A 16583-nucleotide genomic window follows, 5' to 3' on the forward strand; every position below is an offset into this window, starting at 1 on the left:
TCAAAGTATGTATTTATTGGAGCATGCCGTTATCGAAAAACCACTCTTGGATGGTGTTACAACTAGTAAATTAAAATCTCGTATAATTGTAACACGTGAACGTATCTATATTATACCTTCTACAGTTCTGAAGCGTTTAAAGTTTACACTCCACGCGCTATTTTATACGTATTAGCATGTTCTTAAAAATGTCGGGCGCGTCATGTAACAAACGAAACTTATTATAACAATATTGACGGAAAAAAACTTGTATGTATATATATATAATATACCTAAACCACGTTATTGTTCAGTCGATTTTTTTTTAACGAGTTGTATTTAACCGCGACGGTGGCTGATCTGAAACGTGGTGTTATTTTATACCATGTGCGATACGTCATACATATAGACAATAATAAGTGCGATGTGAATAAGTTATATATACGAGTAGTTAATGATACTAATATCCAAATCAACTATAAAATATTGAACTGTTGAGTAGTATGCTGTTATGTCAAGATTAACGAATAATAAAATATCTCTGCTCTCTGCTTATTTATACTATTGCATGTAACACCGTTATAGACTGGATATCTAATCGATTCAATATCAGTGCTTCAATCTGATGTGTAACTCCTCGCGGTACCTTTCCATGCATGAAAATACGTCATTTCAGAAATTCATTTTTATGTTTTCAATTCATGTTTAATAACGATTAATCGATTTCGTTGGTAGGCATTTCCAATGTAAATTATTGCTGAGTCCCTTGTAATGCTTCTATTTTTTGTAATTCTTCAAAGTTGCTATAGTTGCTTAACGTTTAATTATTATATATGTTTAATTATACGTTAAATATACGTTTAATTATCAAATATATTAACGTTAATTTGCCATGCGCAGAATCCGGGTCAATATTTAATGTACGTAATACGATGTTTTGTTTTCGCTGCCGATAATTTCCATAGGCCTCTTTTTGTTAACGCTCGTCATTAGTCTTGTTCTGCTAAAACGAATTTCTAAGTATGAATAACGTAATTGAAATAGTTCGTAACGAATACGATGGATAATCGGCTAACGAATGTATCTAAAGTCTGTTAACGCGCGCACCTACAGCCACATATGTGTCCTTTTCGACTAAATGTACTAAAATATATGAGTGTGTGTGTGTGTGTGTGTATTATGTGCTTACACTTTATTTACCGCTTCTTCGGCGGCTTTCATTCGCTTCATTATTTTGTTTTGCGATTTTTCTCTCATTTTATATATATAATGGACGCCCCTCAAGTCTATAACTACGGCGTTCGTCATCCGGGTCCTTTCATTGCGCCCGCTGACCACAATGATTCAATGCCAACAGAAATATACTATATCTGCATTAGGTGATAATGCGTTAGGTTCTGATAGTTTGCGCCGTTCGCCATCTAAAATAACCATATAGGCGTATCATTTTTTGTTTCACTTCTGTTTGTTATTTCTTCGTCGAGGTCGATAAATATTCTTTTGGTGGTAAGTGTATTGATTGAATTGTTAACTCTATTATATATGTATTATATTTATTAATTAATTAATTAACACGTTCGTAGTTTTGCAATGATATATGCGCAACTAATTGCAGTCACCACCGTACATGATCTCCTTAATAAAAATCGTTTTGGTGACGCACATAATATACAGCAGACGCATGGGACAAGGTCTTCGGAAGTGGACGTGTCGAAGGGCGGTTTGCGAATTATTGAATACAATTATTATTGTTGGTTTCAATAACGTCTCGCACATTATATTTAAATTCGCTCTTATGCATTGCGAGCACACCTTTTTAAAAGGATATTTTGAATGCCGACGGTGTGCGCCCACATAATGAAGTATGCGGCCGTGTTGAAAGCAAACAATGAAAAAATACGTTTAATAAAAGAAAAAAAATTAATTAACGGAACACCAGTAAGCCGTGCCTATACGATGTGATTGGATATGATTTAAAACAAAATATATCGTTACATGATAATTTCACTTACTAAAAGTAGATACCTTTTTAATACTGCCCAAATGAAAATAGTAATCAGTTTTATAAATAATATTATATAATAAAAACTGTGGAACGAAAAACTGAGTATCATTATTGTAATCTATAATACTATCGAAATTACCATCTGCGCTTTTCTATATTAGTTGCGTGAGTTCTTTTTCGATATTTTGTTTTTTTTTTTCAAATGCCCAAAGAGTATAAAAATAATTGCACCAAACGCCGACTGTAAACATAAAGAAGTTAGATATTTTTTTCATTAATACGTAGGTTCGGATTAAAATAAAACATAAAGATACTTGATGTTTGAATGTGTTTATTTTATGTACAGATTGTTTGTGTTAATATAATATTAACACAATTGCGCAAAAGAGAGACTTTTTTAAATTTTGTATCAGCACAAAAGTTGATAAGTAAAACTATTAATAACAAAGATAAAATAACGAAATTATGTGGATAAATAAAATGTTATGTGATGGTAAAACAAAAATGAACCAACTCATTTTTTAATATGCCGTGACCGTAGTTATACTACATGTATAAAATTAAATTAAATTAATTCTTCTATTCCTCTTAATTTTAATTTTATTAATGTGTGTTAATAAAATAATGTTAGGGGGCTCTTACTCGTATGTATTACATTTTTCAGTCGTTTGAATTTTTTATACGCAAATTATGTAACAGTTGATTTTAAAACTAACAAAATAAAAAATATCCTTTTAATTCAAAGCCAATCTCGAGGTCAGTGTATGACTAACAGGTTTTATTTGGCACCTATTGTTGGGGTTCTCCCGAGAACACTCAAATGATGATCACGACTGCTGTCTGAGGGCTGACGCGGTATTCGTAGAAACTCCTGTTGCGTTCGTTATCGTAACAAGGCCGATTCGTAAACACCTAAGTTCCGGCAACTGGTTGGACCATTGTGGTCAGTGGGTTTCCGCTCTTCGAATCAAAGTCCGATTGTCCTATAAGTGAAAGACATGTAGAGAATAAGGTTAGACATCTAATAATTCGAGACATTCAGAACATCTTTGTACGAGACCTCGAAATATTAATTTATCATTAAATGTTATGATTTACTCTTTTATTGTACCTCTATTTCAACCATCACGTAAAAATATAATATATATATGTAAGGATATTATATTATTATATTTCTTTTGGTACACATATAATCCATGATAGTTCATGCCTCATACTTCGTATACTTTAAGTTATTTTTATGATTCAAAGTATGTATTCAAACATTGATAATAATACAAAGTTTGAATTATATTTTATTTACGAGCATATTATGCGGTTAGTGTAATGTTATACATTTAAATATAATTTTTTTGTTTACTTAGTCGAATTCCTTTTACCAATTGTAATCGAATGTGCTTTTCTTTAATATCCATGTACGATTTCATGAAATTTGTTAAGAACCGTCTTAATTTTAATGTAAATCTTGCATCTACCACATAACAACCTTGTTTTATACGTTTTCGTATTTACAATTCGTACTCTGCACATATTATTAAACGTTAATTTTCTCATATTTTTTTTCATATGTATACTTGAACTTTTGTACTTGAAATTGTATACGCGAGAGCAATATAATACAACTATTACATTTAACATAGAATAAGAGATTATGGTTTTACGATAAAATATGAAAAAAAATAATACACTCAAAAATGGACAGAAAATCGCAATAATCGAATTAGTATATATCAGATACCAATAATGCGTTTATAAAAGTTATAATTTTAACTTCATGAATATAAACGTCATTGGAATGAATTCCTATATATCGAAGAGAAATTATTTTTATTGGGAAATATATTTATTTATTTAAACATTATGTATATAGTATATACCAGTATATACTGTACAATATACTATATATATACTATATACTATAATTGGTCATTGGAAACCCCTGGTTTTGAAAAAAATAAATTATAAAAGAATGCGGAAAATCATAATATGGTTTTTTATGATCACAATAAATTTATTTACCATATTATGGTAAATAAATGTATTGTAACATAAAAAGTGTATAATAGTATATTTAGTTACTTTTTATATTTTTGTTCTTGCTTTTTAAATCAGCCAAACAAAGACTCAACATTTTATTCTTATACTGTACATTTGTTTTAAAATTGTATTCGTTGTTATTTAACTCCATATAATAATGAAAATATTATACTTGCTTATAGGTCCTCGCTTCACTAACAGTATCACTATGCTCAATGGTAGTTGGATTTGCGTCTGCCTACACGTCACCTGCCTTACCGTCAATGAACAGCCCCGGAAGTCCGCTGTCTGTAAGCGAAGAAGAAGTGAGTAAATTGTTGTGTTGACATTTTGTCTATCATCTACAATGTAGATTTACTCAATGGTCAATTAAATATTTCTAGGGTTCATGGATCGGCAGTCTCATGCCACTGGCAGCACTTATTGGGGGCATGGCCGGTGGACCCCTCATCGAATCCATTGGTAGAAAAACCACAATTCTTGCTACCGGAATACCTTTTATTATTTGTAAGTAAACATCTTCATTTCAACAATCGTAAATATTAATTTCGTAATTGGACCGACTTTATAGGTCTAGGTCTAGTAGGTACTCGTGTATTTGGTATTAACCTACTTTTTGGATTCCGTAATATCACATAATAATTTTCAAGTACTCGTTAATTCGAATCATTGTTTTTTATTCTATTTATTCACTGTTTATTGATAATATCTAACTAATACTGCATTTATCGATTATTGACTGTTGTTTTTTATTGTTTACAGCCTTCATTCTGATTGCGATGGCTGTCAATGTTCAAATGGTAATGGCCGGTAGGGCCATAGCTGGATTCTGCGTGGGTATTGCTTCATTAGGTCTTCCCGTGTACTTAGGAGAAACTGTGCAGCCTCAAGTCAGAGGAACGTTGGGTCTTTTGCCCACAACTCTCGGTAACAGTGGTATCTTATTATGTTTCATAGCTGGAAAATATCTCAACTGGCAAATGTTGGCCATTCTTGGCGCTTGTATTCCTATACCTTTCTTAGTGTGCATGCTTCTCATCCCTGAAACTCCACAATGGTACATTAGCAGAAGTAAGTTGTGACTTTGTGAGACTTTTTTTGGATTTCAATCGATTTTATACTTAAACACGCTTTAATTTGCACGCGCAGACAAAAACAAGAAAGCAAAGAAAGCTCTTCAGTGGCTGAGAGGCAAAAACGCAGACGTAACACAAGAATTCAGCGAGATCGAGAAAGCTAATCATGTGGGCAAAAATGAAGAAATGCCTGGATACCTCAGCTTATTCTCCAAAATGTACTCGAAACCCTTGCTTATATCCATGGGACTCATGTTATTTCAACAACTCAGCGGAATAAACGCCGTTATTTTTTACACCGTTAAAATCTTTAAGGTATTTAAAGCATCTATGCATTTATATACATTTTTTCTTTATCGTAAATTATACTTTGACGATATTTATGATGTGGGCTCGACCTTATAGAATTACTACGTAGACACGCAGTTTATACTCACTACAAATATTGATTGATTTTTTTTTTTTTTAGGAAGCGGGAAGCACCATCGACGAAAACTTATGTACAATCATTGTCGGCATTGTCAATTTCCTGTCAACGTTTATAGCGACCGGTCTTATTGATAAACTCGGCCGAAAAATATTATTGTATGCTTCCAGCGCAACGATGGCAGTCACTTTGATCACACTCGGTACGTTTTTCAACTACAAGAACAGCGGTGCCGACGTTTCCCAGTACGGATGGCTGCCGTTGGCCAGTTTCGTGTTTTTCATTATCGGTTTCGCCATCGGTTTTGGACCGATCCCTTGGCTTATGATGGGCGAGATTTTGCCAGGTAAATTTACGATTCAATATATACTATCCTAAACCTTGACTTGACATTTTATGACCTCTTCCTTCAAAACTAGTAAACTCTCTATATTTTCCACTAGTGTATTTATAATATTTTTATGGTTAATTTCAGCTAAAATTAGAGGTACAGCGGCTTCATTGGCAACAGCTTTCAATTGGGCCTGCACGTTTTTAGTAACCAAGACATTTTCCGACCTTTTGCGAATTTTCGGAGCTGACGGCGCGTTCTGGCTTTTCGGTGGCATTTGCTTACTGGGCCTCGTGTTCATCATATTCTGCGTGCCAGAGACTCAAGGCAAGAGTCTCGAAGACATCGAACGCAATCTAACTGGTGTCGGCAAAGGTCCAGTGAGACAAGTGAGAAGAATGAGTTCCATAGCGCATTTGAAACCACTACCGATGGCCATTTAAAAAAATAGGACAACACATACATTTTTTTCTTTGGAACATTTTTGCGGCATTACATTTTTGTGATGACAAAAACGGGCTTATTCTGAGTACCTCTATAATTTTACATTGTAAATTAACGTTTTTCATACATTTTAATTAATTGTTTTGACCATTTTTAAAACGCATTAGACTACACTGTTCTAAAGTGTATTTTATAATGGTGCTAAAATATTTCAGACAATAATTAATATAAAAACAATTTTATGTTATAAATACCTGAACAATAATCATTGATAATGATCGTCATTGTTTCCACATTCCGGAGAGTTGGTAAAGTTCCATTTTTTAAATTATTTTTTTCGTGCTGTGATAGAGACAGAGCATCCCTCCCTCCAGTGATAATGTTTACATCGATACACATAGCTAAACCGTTTGCGTTTTAATTTGTAATAATAATCCCTCAACAAACCCTTGGAAGATTTCTTATTAAACTTAAGAATAGAATATAATGCAATATATTATTTAGCTGGGCACTCGTTATTGTACTTACAATTAAATTTTCATTATTACACAATATGTCAATACGCTTAAGCCACATTATAGGGGGAGGCCTTCTCATTTGAAGGTGTATGTTTATGTAGATTAACGTTTTTAATATTATTATATAGGTGTAAAGTAATAGTAACACTCGTTTACTAAATCAGTGAACAAATGTTTTTAACTATTTATATTATGTTTTTTTCATTCATTTTACATTGTACAATATGCAGAAGGTATTTTTTTCTATTTTAAATCCATTAAAAATCCATTAATTTGGATTCTGATGGTTTGAAAAACTAAAAAGTATCAAGTTACAGCAATATTTCAAAAACATATACTGTAATGGAAGATGATTTTTATATATATATATATAAAAAAACGTATTAAACTAAAAACCTGTAATAATGTTTGAAACACGATGTCAATGTAAAACATGGTGGTTAAAACTATCGGTATAATTTTTTAAATGACGACTGTTTCCTTTTTTTAAAATTGTTATTGTGATTTGATACTAATTATTCATTAATATTGAAAAGCCTCGCGGTATTCATTTTTTACCAAATAAATATTATTAACTGAAATTTATTAGGGAAATTAGTTTGGTTTAATTCAGACAGGATAATTTTGTGATTTTATTGTTTCTTTAATTACATTTAGTTACCAATATAAAACTATAATTTTTATTTTTTGTTAGGACATTATTTATTAAAAAAAATTCATAGATTTTCCGATGATATGTTATTTATTTCTAGATTTATTTTATTTAGAGTTCAAATATATACATTTGAAATTATAGTATTGTCAATTAAATTAATAAAATTAAAGCAATAGATAAGTTAATGAATTAACAACACATTCCATTTGACAAAAATATAGTATTTTATCAAATGTAAAATATAAGTTTTTTTTTTTATATGATACATTTCTGATTGTAACAAAAAAATTGTGGCTTAAGTATGTTTGTTAAAATGTGTTGTTTCATTATATTTATTATATTATAATATTATATACATTTTAGAGACTTAACCTTTTTTTTATAAAATGAGCGTATGATAAAATATTGTTTTATTTATTTTTGTATTACAAAATTATTTGAATGTTTAGTGTTATAACATTATTTAATTTATGTGTACAAATAAACATTATTTGTTAAAAATATTTATTTTATTTATTTATTTTAATGTTAACTTCAATTCCTAACTACATACTATTTATATACTTATCTAAGCTTATCTTCAGGACACAATGTGCCTATATCCTAACATGTTTTAATCAAATTTTACAACATCAAATACATATGGTAGTGTATTTATATTGTAATTATTGATATTGATTATCACTTTAGAATATTTTAATATTATGTAATGTACTATGTATGATTTGAGAAAATAGTACTGCAGTACTATATTCATGGATGCTATTATTTTAATAGTAATTAAAAGGTTTTATTCTTATTTCTTCTGATAATAATATTCAGTTAAATTTACAACTGTACAATTATTCAAAAATAATAATCAACAAAAAATACAATGCAACTAATTAAATGAAAATAATTAGGTATTTGATATTAAAAACAATTGTGTGTAATATATACACTCATATATAAGTACACATCAAAGCTTATGTTCATACTAGGCGTAATTAATTTCAGTGGCGATTTTATGGGGGGGGTCACATGTCTTGAACCCCTTCTTTACCAGTCGAAAAAAGTGATTTATAAGCCATAAATTACTTGCTAAGAGTTATAGAGAAAGAGAACATTAATTTATATCATGAGTTTATTAATACTCTTACTTTATTTTTACTCTTCATTTGTATTTAAAATAATAATATAATATAATTATTAATTCATACCTTATATGTATTTAATCCCCTCCTCAAAAATTTAAAAATATGAAACTAGTTAAGTTAATAAGTTATAAAAAAATTGTTAATCATAATTCAAATAATATCGAATAAAAAATATAAAGTTTAATTCATACAAAAGTCATAGTCCCTTTCTTATCCTCAAAAACGATAAAAATACTATTTAAAACAGGTAGGTAACTAATATATATTTATAATTCTTTATAATATGTTACAATTTTTTTTAATTAAAAATATACAGTTAAAAAAATGTCTTGGTTCCAATTTTCAATTTATAGAAATGCCACAAAAAACATATTTTCAAATTATTTTAAAGTTTAATTATGTATTGTAAAAAAAAACAAAATACTCGTAGTTATAATTCAAAAATCATTACAATAAAAATTGATAAATATGTAAAAATCACTTTTCGTAATATTTTTTTAGTTTTATTTATTTTACTTATGAGATCACGATTACATAAATAGTAATAATTATATATACGCATATACTTGGATCTGTATTTATTGTGATTATTTTAAAATTTTGAAAAAAATGAGTCATTGAAATAATATTGTTATATATTGTTATATATTTATGAATACGTACATGTATATGAAAGTAAACTTGAATATACTGCATTATACCTTACTTAAATTAATAATGTCACGATATCATTATTATGCATGTTAATAAACATTATACATGTAACGAGATTGAAAAGTTGAATAAATTACATTTTCGTAAAATTAATTACCAGATATTATACTTTATAAAAATGTGTCGCATAAACAAAATATAAAACCTTTGTATATTATAATATGGAAAGTCGTTACCCGTTGAATAGAAATTAAGGGAAATTATTTAATATGAATTTTTAAATTTTATTTTTTGGTATTAAAATATCTAAGTTTTACCGTTTTAGTCTTTAAGACATATGTGACATAACCTATGAAGTATTAAGAATTATTAATAATATCACTTTGAAGAAAAATCATTGTTGTATAATTTGCTGTATAAAATATTAGAATTGGACGAGTACTAAAATTTTTATACATATTCGACTCAAATCGACAAAAAAATATTTGTACTTAAGTTTATTTAATTAATTTATTTAAAAATTAACGTTAAAATTATAGAAAAAACTGGGATTTAAATATAATCGGTAGAGAATATCAGGAAGGTTGACAGTTTGAATTAATAACAATATATTATTATATTTTGATAATTTATTATTATGATAACGACATTTAATAGAGATTGGTAACTATGACATTTTTTCGTGTACTCGAATTTTGAACTCAGCTCCACTTGAAATAATTAAAACTCGACTGAACTCGACTAGACATAAAAAAAAAAATACTAATTCAACTCTATAAAATATAAATACAAAATCAAATTCTTTAAAATAAATGGATATTGTACGCATATAATACGCTGACTTTAAAATAAAATTATATAATTTAAACTAGGTATTTTAATAATAATGTAATGATTGCGTTATAGTAATATTTACATTCAAATAAAAAGTTATAATTAAAAAACTTAAGAAAGATAAAAAAATCATAAATAGATACTATCGAGTTATCTACACGAAAAAAAATTGTTTTACTAAAATTAATTAAATAATAAGATTATTGTTAAGCGGCCCTCACATGATCAATATAATTGACAGTAGTCCTCAAATGATGATCAGTACAAATTAGTGACAACACTCAATATGTTAATACACAGTAATTATTTTAGTTTATCTGTGTTTGATTGTGTTCATCTACATTTATTTTCTATTTTTATTTATTTTAATAAAATAATTACTATTGAACATGAGTTATCAGCAAAAAACATGCTTAAAAATTATATATTCCATCCGTTCCAAAAAAACGAGTTTTAAAAAAACGAAAACGATGGGTGAAAGAATGAATTTCTAAGCGGAAGCAGTACACATGGTAACTGTTTTAAACGAGGTACAAATTTCAGATCCAAAGGACTTCAACAATTATTATTCTGAATGAATATTAACAATTATTATCAAATTTTAAAAAAAGTAACACCATTGATCATAAAAATAAATACTAATGTGCATAAGAGTATTTCTAAAAATTAACGTCCCTCATGGCTGCATAAATTATACTGATGAACTGTCATTATTAAGGTTAGGATATTTATGACCTTAAAAATACTGGAAAATGTATGCAAATATGCCCTTTAAAAATTAATTATGACATTTAAAATGTTTATTATTAATTAAAAATGTACAATTTTTTAACTAAAATAATGCAGTAAAAAGGTAAAAAATAGTAAACTATTAATTATTTATTATATAACAATTTAACTATTAATAATTAATTAAATTATTCCATGATTTAGCAATGGGTAGATAATATCTATTATATCAATATATTGTTTACTCAATTAATTGATAGCATGATATTCGTTTCAAACCAATGTAATTTAAAGTTATAATCATGATTGACAATACACCAATATTTATAAATTTCAATATAAAAATTAAATTATAATTTAATATTAATCGTACGAGTATTAATAATCATGCATTATTTTAGAAAGGCGCAGTCCAATTACGAGTATAATTATTATAAAAGTAAGGAGTGCAATCGCTCACCCTGACTCTTCCCCCAAAATGACACTCCTGTAAAGTAATATAATATATCAAATATATTTCAGTCTGGGGGATCAAAACACTAGGCATCACCCCCTGGATCCGCTACTGCTCCAGAGGGTACGTTTATACTAGTTTTCTTAACCATTTCAGGAACACCCTGTATAAAATATTAATGTACAAGTACATCGATATTTTTTGTTTTCAAATTATATTTGTAACGTTTAAAATGCTTTTGTTCGGATTGTTTCAAATTATATAATTTTCCAAATTATAATAACGTTATTAATAATTATGATACAATATTATTTGTGTCAGTACTGACAACCGGTAACTGTAGAGTTCATAATGGATTTACATAATGAAAAATGCAAGTTTTATCCTAACTATAACGTACTTAACTAACTCGCAATAGAACAAAAATAGCAGCCAGCGAACACCTACGATAAATATCTGTTGGAATACAGAATTTACTATAGTCAGTATTAAAGATGTTCATATCACGCGCACGGCTCGAACAGCCCTTGCGGTAGAAGTCGAGGGGTATACTTAACTATGCATACTGTTTGCGGTTACCCATAATAATTGGTATAGGGTTATTAACTACACCACAATGTACGCTTACTAGGCGCCGAGTTGTGTGTCATAACGTTATACAATGTATTATTATATTATTATTATAATATTGAAGTTTCCAAACAATATACTATTTATTTACGATTTTTTTGGTGGTGTCGATTGTCGACTCGTTTTGCAACGGTTATTAAATGTGGTGAAAATCATTTCCGGAATCAACTAACATACTATTTTAATTATTAATATTCCTATTTATCAAAAAAAACCAAAATTGTTTATTTTACTAATTACTGCATTAGTGTGGAAATAACACGCTTATTAACTGATGGATTAGCTGGTTGAAGAACTACAAAAAATATTCGAATGGTACGCAGTGTCACCTCCATCTAAATCCACCCTTGATCACAACACATTACTGTACTGTGAACTTTTAGAGTACTGGAGTTTTCCTAAAAAAATATGACTTGATTGTTTATATCAAATTGACCAATTTTTTTTTTTTAATTTTCTTAAATAAGGCCCGAGGTCAAATACGTTATTATCGGAACAAATAACTTTGTTTTTAGTGTACCTGCTTGAAGTATTCGAACATTATATATTATGTACAAATTATTGTCTTTAACATTATTTAAATAATAAAAAAACATTCAAAATATATTATTCAATCTAAATGACTAATATACAAGTATTACATTATACATAAGACTAAGACTACAATGTTGCATGATTAATAATATATGCCTACAATAATTGTAGCTAATTATTAGCGTCACAAGGTATAAAATGAGATGACAACAATGCCTTCATAAAGTAATTATAATTAATATTATACGTTATTGTCCTTAGGCTTTTTTCCAACAGTATGATCGTATTATTGTAACATTAAACATAATAACATGCTAGTCTCGTTTTAGTAAAAACTAATAACTCTTAAGTAACGCACTGCATATATACCTATGTCAAGGATATTTACAATGATTATTTCATTATAATATAAATAACAGAGTACATGTTTTATTAATTACATGCACTGTTTATATACATATACATTTGCATTTATATAGAATATAAATATAGATTAATAGACTATAGCGCAATTAAAGGGGTGTTTAACCCTTTCACAACCTAAAGCACTGCTTAACGGCATGCCCAGGTGACGCGTTATGATAGATGTATTGCCGATTTTTTAAAAAAAAAAAATAAATAAATAAAGCAGAGGGTGCATAACCCTTATTTGAGAGATTTAGTATTTATTGCCGATACAATTCACTGGTTTTACAGAATTTCAATAATTTATTTTATACCTACATATTAATTTAAAAAAATGTATGTATTGTAAGAAAAGAGTCTTCAATTGATTGAAATATTTCATGTTCAACCAGGGTCGGATTTATGTGGGGAAATATTTTTAAAAAGTTAATAAATATAGTAGAAATTAAATGAAAAGAATCATGACAATTTTTAAATATCTTATGATAATATTTTGCCATTACATAGATATTTCATAAATAATAATATCTAGTCATTAGTCACTGTAGCATACAATTTTGAGTCGCATATTTTTCTACTGCAGCGACAAGACGAACCTATAGATAAAAAAAAATATATATTTTTTTATGTTTCTAAGAATATTTAAAAGCATTAGTGACATTACTTGTATTTTTATAATTATAACATTATGAGCGATGTGTTGATGTAAACATTTTAAATTAGATGATAAAATAATAAGAGAGTAGTGCATTACCATTTTTTAACCTTTCCTTTTTTTATTCCTTTTTTAAATAAGTTTTAAAATTTGACTTCTAAAGCTATTTTAATAAAGCTGATTTATTTGATTGTACAACTTAGTCATATCTACCTAATCAACATTATTATGGATACCCTATATAGATATATATACCTATATATAAATATATTTATAATGTGTAGGGCTGGGATTTCAATGCACTTTGCATTTTTTGCTGAAGCTTTCTGTACGATGCTCGTTTTGATACAAATATGTTTTAGGTATTTTTAAATTAGAATGAGAAATTTTATTTTGTATTTTTTTTGCATTTTATGACGATTTTTGATTTTAAGATAATTTTTCTCATTTTCTAGGGCATTTCAGGGGTTTTTAAGTAATTTTTGGTGTTTTTGAATTTAAAATTATAGACTATAAAGTATTCTACCGACAGATTAGTGTTGTTGTGTAAAGTATGGAAGGTATGCAATGTAAAAGTTGCTGTTGAAAAACGTTTTACCAAACAACAACATATATCAAGCGAAAAACTTAGTAATGAAATACAACGAAAACAAATTGAAGAACATGAAAAAAATATGTGTATCTACAAAAACTTATTGGGGAACAACAGGAGACACGCTCTCATGATTTATTGTAACAAAAATAATTATTTTTTATTTTTTAATATATAAAGTAAAATAAAATATTTATTTAAATATTTATGTAATGTAATTTTTGTAAAATTTTAAAGGCATTTTTTAATGCACTTTTTGAGTTTTTTCCGTTATTTTTGCTTTTTTTAAGTTAATTTTTCATGATTTTTAAGAACATTAAAATCCCAACCCTAATAATGTGTAATTGTAAATTAAGAATTTATAATTTATTATAAATACAAAATATACTTATATAAATACAATATACTTGCATATACTTGTATTAATTCTAAATTACAGATGTATCAAGATTAATTAAATATTATTTATTTTAAAATGTTGAAAGATACAATAGAGCAGGGATTCCCAAAATGTGTTCCGTGGGACAATCTCAAAGGTTCCGCAACATTTAAGTGAATATTAAGAGTAGTACAGGGGCGAATTTTATCACTAACAAAGGGAGGGGCTAATGGAGGATTAAGAATTTAGTTAGTTGACTTTTTAAATCTATATAAAATTTTAAATTACAGAATATGTTTTTGAGTCCCTCATAAGTAAGTCATTTTTTTCACAATAATGACAAAGTTTAAATAGTTACACTATTGGTATCAATTTTAATCTGAAACCATTTTAAAATATAGGTAAATACATATAATTCATAACAAAAGTGGGCTATTTATTTATAAAAAAAAATATAAAAAATAGGTACCATATTCATCAATGACCATTGACGATATTTAATTATAATTATTAACATATAATAATACTTTGCTTTGTAAAATAGATAACTTAGTCCCAAGGAGGGGGCTAATGCCCCCTTAGCCACCCCATTAAACCCACCCGTGAAGTAGTAATTGTAATAAACAATAATCATGAACTATCATTAAAACTTTTTTTTGAAGTATTCATTTTTCAATAAATTATTAAAAAATTGCAGCAAAATTAAAGTTAGAAACATAATTAGGTTTCACATAACACAAAATATTTCCTAAGGTTTCCGTGATCGTAAAAGTTTGTGAACGGCTATAAGAGTTGTCACTTGATAAATAATATATGATGTGCTTGTTTAAGCGAGGTCCCGAATCCAAAATTGGTCGGGGTGACCACGCTTCAACTGGTACCGGTTATAAAATATCAATAGCCGTGTAGAGACTAGATTCAAAGACAATATACCAGGCCCTGATTGGACTAGAGCATTCTTGTCTAGACATAAAACTAATTTAACAGTCCATTTATCAGAAAATGTTAAACGAGCAAGAGTTACTGTTTGTTATGATACTTTAGAACAATATTTTAATGAACTTGAAAAAATACTTGAGGGAGTCAATCCAGAACTTCATTAATTATAATGAAACTAACATGAGTGGCGATCCAGGCCGGAAAAAAGTTATTGTACGTCGTGGTGTTAAGCATGCTAAGTACATCAACGACACATCAAATTCCAGCACATCAGTTATGTTTAGTGGAACAGCTTCAGTTGTAGTACTACCTATATATGTTGTGTATAAAGCAGACCACCTTTACAATTCATGGACTTTAGATGGACCAAAAGGAACGCTCTACAATCGTTCTAACGCACTTTCCTACGTGAGCGAACTCAACGCGAACGCGGTGCGGCGCATTTCGCGCGAAAACTCGAGCGATCCAACGTGGCGCGACGCGATGCGGTAACATTGTCCTACGTGCACCACCGATCTTCCGCGACGACCCGCGGTCGATCAGTCGGTCGAAAGTCGGCACTCGCGTACAAACTACAAACACAGTTTTGTCATTTAAAAATTTTTTTAACCTTACCTTGTTTAACCAACACATCAAGAAAGTAATTACATAATAATTAGTACATTCAATAGTACATTGATCATGGACGTACGAAAAGGGTTTTTAATGGAAAATTCGTACCTTAAGTACAAACTCATGAAGAAACACCATCTACGACAAAGAAATGAAACCAACATTATTTTTGGACTACTGTTCGTGATGGTCCATAAAATAATAATATAAAACAAAATAAGTTGTCATATAAAATATCGTCGGATTATTATATGTCACTACTCGTTCAAACATGTTCCGACACGTTCAGATGCGACTATACGTGCGAAAATATCAAACTATTTGATCGCGATCGCATCGCGCCGCAACACATCGCTTCGCGCTTTGAGTGCGTTTGACCACGTAGGCCACTTTCGGCGAAGGCAATTGTTTGTAATTTTCGCGTCGCATCGCGTTCGCGTTGAGTTCGCTCACGTAGGACCCCGTGTAAATGTAGTTGGTTCGATACAACTATATTTGAAGACTGGTTTTTGTCTGTAATTATTCCATATTTTAGGAGATTTAAGGTCCAAAAGAAAG

The 16583-nt window shown here is 28.8% G+C and overlaps 1 protein-coding gene across 5 annotated transcripts in view; it reads left to right on the forward strand.

The window, feature by feature from the left end:
• The window catches only part of LOC112690060 (facilitated trehalose transporter Tret1-like), a 51041-nt gene extending 43980 nt beyond the window's left edge, over window positions 1-7061 (forward strand). For 4 of the 5 annotated variants that reach the window (XM_025563967.1, XM_025563968.1, XM_025563970.1 and 1 more), the window contains 6 exons: window positions 4204-4326; window positions 4405-4528; window positions 4784-5092; window positions 5171-5412; window positions 5567-5870; window positions 6000-6298. In XM_025563967.1, the coding sequence (XP_025419752.1) occupies window positions 4204-4326; window positions 4405-4528; window positions 4784-5092; window positions 5171-5412; window positions 5567-5870; window positions 6000-6298 (1401 nt within the window). Of the gene's footprint in view, window positions 1-4203; window positions 4327-4404; window positions 4529-4783; window positions 5093-5170; window positions 5413-5566; window positions 5871-5999 lie in introns of all 5 variants that reach the window. The other variant, XM_025563969.1, reaches the window with a different exon arrangement.
• Window positions 7062-16583: the final 9522 nt, after the last annotated feature.

The sequence above is a fragment of the Sipha flava genome, unplaced genomic scaffold (genome assembly GCF_003268045.1).
Source record: "Sipha flava isolate LNK unplaced genomic scaffold, YSA_version1 48_pilon_pilon, whole genome shotgun sequence".
Classification (NCBI taxonomy): Eukaryota; Metazoa; Arthropoda; class Insecta; order Hemiptera; family Aphididae; genus Sipha; species Sipha flava.